The sequence below is a fragment of the Physella acuta genome, unplaced genomic scaffold (assembly GCF_028476545.2).
Source record: "Physella acuta isolate Inbredline_101_S28 unplaced genomic scaffold, ASM2847654v3 ptg000897l, whole genome shotgun sequence".
NCBI lineage: Eukaryota > Metazoa > Mollusca > Gastropoda > Physidae > Physella > Physella acuta.
The window spans coordinates 517,795-530,690 of record NW_026732414.1 but is presented as its reverse complement, the minus strand read 5'-3'; the positions used below and the strand labels follow the sequence as shown (position 1 = coordinate 530,690).

Here is a 12,896-nt window from a genome sequence, read left to right as displayed (position 1 = left end):
TGTGGTGCCATGCAGAATCAGCAAATCAATTAATCGCGCGGGGGGGGGGGCGATATTCATCTTTCTTAACACATGTAAGTGCTGCACAAAACTATCAACTACATTTTTGGTGACGCGAACTCCAAATTATTTATGTTTACAACCTGAGGCGGCTTCAGACAAGACATTGGTGTGTATATATATATATATATATATATATATACACACAAACTTTTCTTCCTTTAGTGATCATGAGCGTGTTGTTTTTCTGCTAATGAGAGACTGGTTTATTATTATCGACCGACTGTCTGTGGTGGCACGTTTTGTACCACAGACATTGATTTGTTTTTTATTAGCTCTGGTACGGTCTCCAAATGGCCTTGACCTCTCGGCTGATACTATAAATAGCATATATTGTTTCGTTATTTGGGATTAAACAGCATTGTTGAGGTCACTTTTGTTGTTATCATACACGGCCTTGACCTTAGGCGAGCAATGTATTGTGGGTGACAATCCAGCGGGACTAAGTGTGACGTCGTTTATTAGAGGACTCACTCGTCGCCTGGTGCGCGCGCATGCTGTGTATGTGTGTTTGCGTGTGTGAGAGAGTGTGAGGGTATATAAGCAGGCGACTGAAGCCAGCCATACATTCGTCGTGTGATATCAAACGATGGGTTGGAGCAGCGTAGGTCAGCTTGACCTGCTGGGCATCCTGTGGTTGGCCGCAACCCTTGTAGCAGACGTACACGGAGGTAAAGGTTGGCTGTGTGCTTGTTGTGTGTCTGTCGTGTGCCGCTTGTCTGTTTATGGACCAGTTAGTTCACCATATGTTAGTCTCCCTTGGGGTTGGGTGTGTGTTTGCTTCACCATTTTATTTTATGAACATATGCTTAATCTTCTTCTTAGTTTCTACACAATTAAGTATTACATGTCAACTTGTTATGCGCCATATAGGCCCTTGACTCCGAAATTCTTAATAAATACTAGCAGAGCGCCCCGCGCTGCGCGCGAGTGTCGGTTGCACGTCCCTTGTCTATGTGTGCGAACCACACAGTATTTTTTTAGATTGGGAAACAAACTTTCAAAATAATAGTGTATTGTTATATATATTAAAGAAAATCATTTATTTTATCTTCTTTAGTGCATGATCACATAAAAGCTTGTTATTAAACGTTTTAATGCATTTTAAAAAATTATCTTTGTCACTATTTTCGTTTCCGAAGGATAGATACTAAATAAACCGGGAGTGATCTCCCCTAAACTTTCTCGAATACTCTTTTATAACACTACAGGGGATGGACCTCGGGATATTGACATGATTTTTAATTCATTTTTTATTATTTAAACTTTTTAAAATAGAATAGAATCTCTTAGAAAAAAGAATTGCGCATTAAGTGAACGCCAAAAAAAATCTGCATATAATAGTGCGTAATATTATTAGTACTTTGTAAATTCACATGCGTTTTATTAGAAATCGGAAATAGCGTAAATTACTATTTCCGGTCAACGGAATTTTTTCAAATTTCAAAAAAGGCAGAGAATTAGATCTTTTACTTACAAGTGAAATTTCATTTATCTATCCGAAACAGTACTCAAGTACTATTGAAAAATTGAAAGTAAAATAAGTTCATAAGTGCGGAAATTGCTGAAAAGTTGATACAGAACTAGAAATTTGATATAATACTTGCATATGAAATGTCATCAACGTAGCTGCGTGCTCACAGACACACATACACACAGACATATGGACAAGATAGCAAAATTATATTTTTCCGACTCAGGGAGGTGTAAAACGTAGCGATTTGCAAAAATATTTTCTTTGCACGATTACACTACTTTCTCTATACTTCGTATACGAGAAGGTAAAAAGTGACTGTAAACATTTGTGAATGCAAAATATAAGTTCAAAGTTCACTTCGGCTTCACTCTTACACCATGTCCTTACATAAGTAGATGTACTTAGTTAATGTGTACTTAATTCGTGTGTACTTAGTTAATGTATACGTAATTCGTGTGTACTTAGTTAAAGTATACGTAATTCGTGTGTACTTAGTTAATGTGTATGTAACTCATGTGTACTTAATTAACTGAATACGAATCACCTTTTATCCCCTTGTCTATGACGTGACACCACGTGATCCCCGTATGATCCAGGCCACTACTACTCCACCTGCTCAACGGCAGACGACACGACTGCACGTGACTTTGTCGTCCAAGACATCAACAAAGGTCAGGAGATGTATTTGGGGGATGTGACGTCACAAAGGTTGACCATGGTCATCAATGTGGCAACTTACTGAAGTAGGTCGTTCGTGTGTTCATGTGTGTGTTCATGTGTGTTTTCAGATGTGTGTTCATGTGTGTCTTCTGATGCGTGTTCATGTGTCTTCAGATGTGTGTTCATGTGTGTCTTCAGATGTGTTCATGTGTGTCTTGAGTGGTGTGTTTTGGTGTTCAAGTGTTTTTTGGTGTGTGTTCAGGTGTGTGTTCAGGTGTGTGTTCAGGTGTGTGTTCAGTAGTGGTTGGGGCTTCAATAGCTACACAGTCGTGTCAACATGACGTAACAAAATGCGAAAAGGTAATTAACTGCAATTAACTGCTACCAGATTTCAATTATGGTGTGTGCCAGGCTAATTAATTAGAAGACCGGGGAAAGAGCTAATGGAAAATTGAGCACAAATTAGTTTACACGCCGGCTGTGTATAGCTCAATGTCTGTAGTAGATCCACTACACACTAAGTACTAGTATAGCTGACACAGGAGCCTACACAACACGAGGATGGCTAAGATATAAGCAAAACACGTCTTAAAAACTGACCCCTTTGTTCCACGCGAAACAATGATCTCACCCCCCCCCCCCCCCCACCCCACCAACCTCTGTTCTAGAACACACCCACCAGTACCACCAGATGAACGCACTACTCGGCCACCACGCCACCAAACTGACCGTCCTGGCCATCCCATGTGACCAGTTCGGCCACCAGGAGCCTGGGGCCAACGCCACGGAGATTCTCAACGGCCTTCACTTTGTGCGGCCCGGGGGTGGCTTCACCCCACACCGTGACCTTCAGCTCATGGCTAAAGCAGACGTCAACGGGGCCAATCAAATGCCGTTATACACGTTTCTAAAGGTCAGTTGCTCAGTCTAGGCTGGGGGTCGTCCTTAAAGGCTGGGGTCGTCCTTAAAGGCTGGGGGTCGTCCTTAAAGGCTGGGGGTCGTCCTTAAAGGCTGGGGTCGTCCTTAAAGGCTGGGGGTCGTCCTTAATTAAAGGCTGGGGTCGTCCTTAATTAAAGGCTGGGGGTCGTCTTAATTAAAGGCTGGCTGGGGGTCGTCTTAATTAAAGGCTGGGGGTCGTCCTTAATTAAAGGCTGGGGGTCGTCTTAATTAAAGGCTGGGGTCGTCCTTAATTAAAGGCTGGGGGTCGTCTTAATTAAAGGCTGGCTGGGGGTCGTCTTAATTAAAGGCTGGGGTCGTCCTTAATTAAAGGCTGGGGTCGTCCTTAATTAAAGGCTGGGGTCGTCCTTAATTAAAGGCTGGGGTCGTCCTTAATTAAAGGCTGGGGTCGTCCTTAATTAAAGGCTGGCTGGGGGTCGTCTTAATTAAAGGCTGGGGTCGTCCTTAATTAAAGGCTGGGGGTCGTCCTTAAAGGCTGGGGGTCGTCCTTAAAGGCTGGGGTCGTCCTTAAAGGCTGGGGGTCGTCCTTAAAGGCTGGGGGTCGTCCTTAAAGGCTGGGGTCGTCCTTAATTAAAGGCTGGGGGTCGTCCTTAATTAAAGGCTGGGGTCGTCCTTAATTAAAGGCTGGGGGTCGTCCTTAATTAAAGGCTGGGGGTCGTCCTTAATTAAAGGCTGGGGGTCGTCCTTAAAGGCTGGGGGTCGTCCTTAAAGGCTGGGGGTCGTCCTTAATTAAAAGCTGGGTGGGGGTTGTCCTTAATTAAAGGCTGGGGTCGTCCTTAATTAAAGGCTGGCTGGGGGTCGTCTTAATTAAAGGCTGGGGTCGTCCTTAATTAAAGGCTGGGGTCGTCCTTAATTAAAGGCTGAGGGTCGACCTGATCACCACACACCACACCAGATCACCACACCAGATCACCACCAGAGTTTCCGCCCCCCCCCCCCCGAACGAAATGAAATTTATATAATGTATATAGAAAATATATACTTTTTACAGTGTCCGCCCCCCCCCCCCCCCCGAAGAAAGTCTACCGCCCCTCCCCCCCCGAAAATTTCAAGTGCCGCCCCCCCCCCCCGGAGAAAAAAGTCTGGAAGAAACCCTGATCACCACACACCACACCAGATCACCACAACCACACCAGATCACCACACCCTACACCAGATCACCACACCCTACACCAGATCACCACACCACACCAGATCACCACACCCTACACCAGATCACCACACCCCACACCAGATCACCACACCCTACACCAGATCACCACACCCTACACCAGATCACCACACACCACTCACCACACCCTACACCAGATCACCACACCCCACACCAGATCACCACACACCACACCAGATCACCACACCCCACACCAGATCACCACACACCACTCACCACACCCTACACCAGATCACCACACCCCACACCAGATCACCACACCCCACACCAGATCACACCCTACACCAGATCACCACACACCACACCAGATCACCACACACCACACCAGATCACCACACCCCACACCAGATCACCACACACCACTCACCACACCCTACACCAGATCACCAAACCCTACACCAGATCACCACACCCTACACCAGATCACCACACCCTACACCAGATCACCACACCCTACACCAGATCACCACACCCTACACCAGATCACCAAACCCCACACCAGATCACCACACACCACTCACCACACCCTACACCAGATCACCAAACCCCACACCAGATCACCAAACACCACTCACCACACCCTACACCAGATCACCACACCCTACACCAGATCACCACACCCTACACCAGATCACCACACCCTACACCAGATCACCACACCCTACACCAGATCACCACACCCCACACCAGATCACACCCTACACCAGATCACCACACACCACACCAGATCACCACACACCACACCAGATCACCACACCCCACACCAGATCACCACACACCACTCACCACACCCTACACCAGATCACCACACCCTACACCAGATCACCACACCCCACACCAGATCACACCCTACACCAGATCACCACACACCACACCAGATCACCACACACCACACCAGATCACCACACCCCACACCAGATCACCACACACCACTCACCACACCCTACACCAGATCACCAAACCCTACACCAGATCACCACACCCTACACCAGATCACCACACCCTACACCAGATCACCACACCCTACACCAGATCACCACACCCTACACCAGATCACCAAACCCCACACCAGATCACCACACACCACTCACCACACCCTACACCAGATCACCAAACCCCACACCAGATCACCACACACCACTCACCACACCCTACACCAGATCACCACACCCTACACCAGATCACCACACCCCACACCAGATCACCACACCCTACACCAGATCACCACACCCTACACCAGATCACCACACCCTACACCAGATCACCACACCCTACACCAGATCACCACACCCTACACCAGATCACCACACCCTACACCAGATCACCACACCCTACACCAGATCACCACACCCTACACCAGATCACCACACCCTACACCAGATCACCACACCCCACACCAGATCACCACACCCCACACCAGATCACCAAACCCCACACCAGATCACCACACACCACTCACCACACCCTACACCAGATCACCACACCCTACACCAGATCACCACACCCTACACCAGATCACCACACCCTACACCAGATCACCACACCCTACACCAGATCACCACACCCTACACCAGATCACCACACCCTACACCAGATCACCACACCCTACACCAGATCACCACACCCTACACCAGATCACCACACCCTACACCAGATCACCAAACCCCACACCAGATCACCACACACCACTCACCACACCCTACACCAGATCACCACACCCTACACCAGATCACCACACCCTACACCAGATCACCACACACTACACCAGATCACCACACCCTACACCAGATCACCACACCCTACACCAGATCACCACACCCTACACCAGATCACCACACCCTACACCAGATCACCAAACCCCACACCAGATCACCACACACCACTCACCACACCCTACACCAGATCACCACACCCTACACCAGATCACCACACCCTACACCAGATCACCACACACCACTCACCACACCCTACACCAGATCACCACACCCTACACCAGATCACCACACCAGATCACCACACCCTACACCAGATCACCACACCCTACACCAGATCACCACACCCCACACCAGATCACCACACCCTACACCAGATCACCACACCCTACACCAGATCACCACACCCTACACCAGATCACCACACCCCACACCAGATCACCACACCCTACACCAGATCACACCCTACACCAGATCACCACACCCCACACCAGATCACCACACCCTACACCAGATCACCACACACCACTCACCACACCCTACACTAGATCACCACACCCTACACCAGATCACCACACACCACACCAGATCACCACACCCCACACCAGATCACCACACCCTACACCAGATCACCACACCCTACACCAGATCACCACACACCACTCACCACACCCTACACTAGATCACCACACACCACACCAGATCACCACACACCACTCACCACACCCTACACTAGATCACCACACAGCACACCAGATCACCACACACCCAGACCATATTACAACACATCACACCCCACACCAGATCACCACACACCACACCAGATCACCACATACCACACCACCCCACACCAGATCACCACACACCACACCAGATCACCACACACCACACCAGATCACACCCCACACCAGATCTCCAATCACCACACCCTACACTAGATCACCACACACCACACCAGATCACCACACACCCAGACCAGATCACAACACATCACACCCCACACCAGATCACCACACACCACACCAGATCACCACATACCACACCACCCCACACCAGATCGCCACACACCACACCAGATCACCATACACCACACCAGATCACCACACACCACACCAGATCACCACATACAACACCAGATCACCATACACCACACCACACCAGATCACCACACACCACACCACACCAGATCACCACATACCACACCACCCCACACCAGATCACCACACCCCACACCAGATCACCACACACCACTCACCACACACCACACCAGATCACCACACACCACACCAGATCACCACACCCTACACCAGATCACCACACACCACTCACCACACCCTACACTAGATCACCACACACCACACCAGATCACCACACACCACTCACCACACCCTACACTAGATCACCACACCCCACACCAGATCACCACACACCCAGACCAGATCATAACACATCACACCCCACACCAGATCACCACACACCACACCAGATCACCACATACCACACCACCCCACACCAGATCACCACACACCACACCAGATCACCACACACCACACCAGATCACAGCCCACACCAGATCACCACACACCACTCACCACACCCTACACTAGATCACCACACACCACACCAGATCACCACACACCCAGACCAGATCACAACACATCACACCCCACACCAGATCACCACACCAGATCACCACATACCACACCACCCCACACCAGATCACCACACACCACACCAGATCACCACACACCCAGACCAGATCACAACACATCACACCTCACACCAGATCACCACACCAGATCACCACATACCACACCACCCCACACCAGATCACCACACACCACACCAGATCACCATACACCACACCACACCAGATCACCACACACCACACCACACCAGATCACCACATACCACACCAGATCACCATACACCACACCACACCACACCACCACATACCACACCACCCCACACCAGATCACCACACACCACACCAGATCACCATACACCACACCACACCAGATCACCACACACCACACCACACCAGATCACCACATACCACACCACCCCACACCAGATCACCACACACCACACCAGATCACCACACACCACACCAGATCACCACACACCACACCAGATCACCCCACACCAGATCACCACACACCACACCAGATCACCATACACCACACCACACCAGATCACCACACACCACACCACATCACCACATACCACACCACCCCACACCAGATCACCACACACCACACCAGATCACCACACACCACACCAGATCACCACACACTACATCACCACACACCAGATCACCATACACCACACCAGATCACCACACACCACACCAGATCACCACACACCAGATCACCACACACCACACCAGATCACCACACACCACACTACATCACCACACACCACACCAGATCACCACACACCACACCAGATCACCACACACCAGATCACCACACACCACACTAGATCACCACACCCCACACCAGATCACCACACCCTACACCAGATCACCACACCCTACACCAGATCACCACACACCACTCACCACACCCTACACTAGATCACCACACACCACACCAGATCACCACACACCACTCACCACACCCTACACTAGATCACCACACAGCACACCAGATCACCACACACCCAGACCATATTACAACACATCACACCCCACACCAGATCACCACACACCACACCAGATCACCACATACCACACCACCCCACACCAGATCACCACACACCACACCAGATCACCACACACCACACCAGATCACACCCCACACCAGATCTCCAATCACCACACCCTACACTAGATCACCACACACCACACCAGATCACCACACACCCAGACCAGATCACAACACATCACACCCCACACCAGATCACCACACACCACACCAGATCACCACATACCACACCACCCCACACCAGATCGCCACACACCACACCAGATCACCATACACCACACCAGATCACCACACACCACACCAGATCACCACATACAACACCAGATCACCATACACCACACCACACCAGATCACCACACACCACACCACACCAGATCACCACATACCACACCACCCCACACCAGATCACCACACCCCACACCAGATCACCACACACCACTCACCACACACCACACCAGATCACCACACACCACACCAGATCACCACACCCTACACCAGATCACCACACACCACTCACCACACCCTACACTAGATCACCACACACCACACCAGATCACCACACACCACTCACCACACCCTACACTAGATCACCACACCCCACACCAGATCACCACACACCCAGACCAGATCACAACACATCACACCCCACACCAGATCACCACACACCACACCAGATCACCACATACCACACCACCCCACACCAGATCACCACACACCACACCAGATCACCACACACCACACCAGATCACAGCCCACACCAGATCACCACACACCACTCACCACACCCTACACTAGATCACCACACACCACACCAGATCACCACACACCCAGACCAGATCACAACACATCACACCCCACACCAGATCACCACACCAGATCACCACATACCACACCACCCCACACCAGATCACCACACACCACACCAGATCACCACACACCCAGACCAGATCACAACACATCACACCTCACACCAGATCACCACACCAGATCACCACATACCACACCACCCCACACCAGATCACCACACACCACACCAGATCACCATACACCACACCACACCAGATCACCACACACCACACCACACCAGATCACCACATACCACACCAGATCACCATACACCACACCACACCACACCACCACATACCACACCACCCCACACCAGATCACCACACACCACACCAGATCACCATACACCACACCACACCAGATCACCACACCACACCAGATCACCACATACCACACCACCCCACACCAGATCACCACACACCACACCAGATCACCACACACCACACCAGATCACCACACACCACACCAGATCACCCCACACCAGATCACCACACACCACACCAGATCACCATACACCACACCACACCAGATCACCACACACCACACCACATCACCACATACCACACCACCCCACACCAGATCACCACACACCACACCAGATCACCACACACCACACCAGATCACCACACACTACATCACCACACACCAGATCACCATACACCACACCAGATCACCACACACCACACCAGATCACCACACACCAGATCACCACACACCACACCAGATCACCACACACCACACTACATCACCACACACCACACCAGATCACCACACACCACACCAGATCACCACACACCAGATCACCACACACCACACTAGATCCCACACACCAGATCACCACACACCACACCAGATCACCACACACCACACCAGATCACCACACACCAGATCACCACACACCCAGACCAGATCACCACATACCACACCAGATCACCACACACCACACCAGATCACCACACACCCAGACCAGATCACCACACACCACACTACATCACCACACACCACACCAGATCACCACACACCACACCAGATCACCACACACCACACCAGATCACCACACACCAGATCACCACACACCAGATCACCACACACCACACCAGATCATACCCCACACTACATTACCACACACCACACCAGATCACCACACACCACACCAGATCACCACACACCACACCAGATCACCACACACCAGATCACCACACACCACACCAGATCACCACACACCACACCAGATCACCACACACCAGATCACCACACACCACACTACATCACCACACACCACACCAGATCACCACACACCACACCATACCCCACACTACATCACCACACAGACTACAGCAATGTGTCCTCCATCCCCAGGATGCCTGCCCGCCCCCCTCCGCTGGAGTCTTCAACCCACGAGAGAGCTTCTGGCAGCCAATCAAAATAAGTGACCTCGTTTGGAACTTTGAGAAATTTATTCTATCACCAACCGGCGTGCCTCTCTTTCGATTCAGACCGGAAGTCGAGCCATTAGACATTGAGGAAGTTCTGACAGCTCTGTTTGAGCCAGTCGTTGACTTGACGGCTCAGCGTCGGCGGCTCTCCCGGCTCCTGCAGGATGTTGACCAGCGCGTGATGGCTAGTGCAGGATGTTGACCAGCGCGTGATGGCTCGTGCAGGCTCCTCACGGTAACCCCCACCCCTCCCCCCTCCCTACACCGAATACCAGTACTTAAGACAACACGAAAAATGAATTTTATCAGACAGGTCAGAACAAAACATTCTGTTGTTTAGAGCAAAGCTACAGTCACGTGACATCTATTCATAGTATCTGAAATCTTGATGACGACATGGCGTGTAAACTCTCCACAGAAACCGCCATGTCTGAACTGTACTCGAGATACATTTGACCTTTAGTGCGTTTGGTCTTTTGTGTTGCAAGTTTTGATTGGCGGATACTATAAATAGAGCTACGCTAGATTAAACGAATTGTATTTTGTGTGAATTTTTGTTTTAACTGTGAATTTTATTATGTTTGGCTTAAATAAAAAATGATATAAAATATACATAACAAGCTTATACTTATATTATAAGCTCGGTTTTTACAAGTCACAGTTTAATAAATTTTGACCCATTCCAACTGGAGTTGGTTCCTTTCAAATGTCCATATCAATTCAGCACCTACGTCAAGGTTATGCTAGAACTCTCGATGGAGGTCAAGGTTATGCTAGAACTCTCGATGGAGGTCAAGTTTATGCTAGAACTCTCGATGGAGGTCAAGGTTATGCTAACTTTCTATGGAGGCCAAGGTCATGCTAGAAATCGTGATGGATGTCAAGGTTATGCTAGAACTCTTGATGGAGGTCAGGGTTATGCTAGAACTCTCGATGGAGAAATGATTCTTGTAGAGAGAGAGAAGCGTCAACTTAATTCTAGAATTAATAGCGATCGGAAATGAAATAAGAGATGGTACTTATTGTTTTATAAACTTAAGTCGACCTCCTTTTATTTTTCTCTTACAATTCTAAGAAACTAAAAAGTTGTAAATAAAACACGTAGAAAGAATCTGTGTAATGTCTCAAGCTTTTCAGTGCACTTAAAGACAAAGCTAAATGTGCTATTCTGTCCTAGGTCGCATATAGGCTACATGTGACATAGCGGTCAAAGCATCTGCTGTTGAAGAAATATTTTCAATTCATTGGCTATTTACAACATCTCATATAATACCGGTCTGTCTTTTTTGGTGGATTCAATGGCTTCTTGTTAGAAATGTTTAACATAATTTTTACAAAATGTAAACTCAAACACCAAAATAACATCAACAGCCCTACATCTCGATACAAAGGGACAGCACTCCAAACGTACAGGACAGTCACTCGATGTATGAAGAATCAACTTTTAATAACTGTCATCAATAAACACTGGCTGGTGCGGGCGTCACTTGAGTGTAAAGTCGATACAGCCAGTACAGCGGTGTAGGTGTCTGGGGGGGGGGGGGGGAAGACATTGTTTTGTTTATTCTGTGATGTACTAAAATAACATACAACGTGTGCTGTGATCTACTAAAATAACATACAACGTGTGCTGTGATCTACTAAAACAACATATAACGTTTACTGTGATGTACTAAAACAACATACAACGTTTACTGTCATGTACTAAAACAACATACAACGTTTACTGTCATGTACTAAAACAACATATATACTAAAACAACATATAACGTTTACTGTGATGTACTAAAACAACATACAACGTTTACTGTCATGTACTAAAACAACATACAACGTTTACTGTCATGTACTAAAACAACATATATACTA

At 48.9% G+C, this 12,896-nt stretch overlaps 1 protein-coding gene across 1 annotated transcript; it reads left to right on the top strand.

Annotated features, from left to right (window-relative positions):
• Positions 1-569: 569 nt before the first annotated feature.
• On the top strand, positions 570-11,713 carry LOC131952993 (epididymal secretory glutathione peroxidase). The gene is made up of 5 exons (XM_059315969.1): positions 570-731; positions 2,134-2,280; positions 2,866-3,110; positions 10,951-11,214; positions 11,246-11,713. Exons 3-5 carry the CDS (start codon positions 2,889-2,891, stop codon positions 11,264-11,266), a joined length of 507 nt encoding a protein of 168 aa, XP_059171952.1. The 5' UTR covers positions 570-731; positions 2,134-2,280; positions 2,866-2,888; the 3' UTR covers positions 11,267-11,713.
• Positions 11,714-12,896: the final 1,183 nt, after the last annotated feature.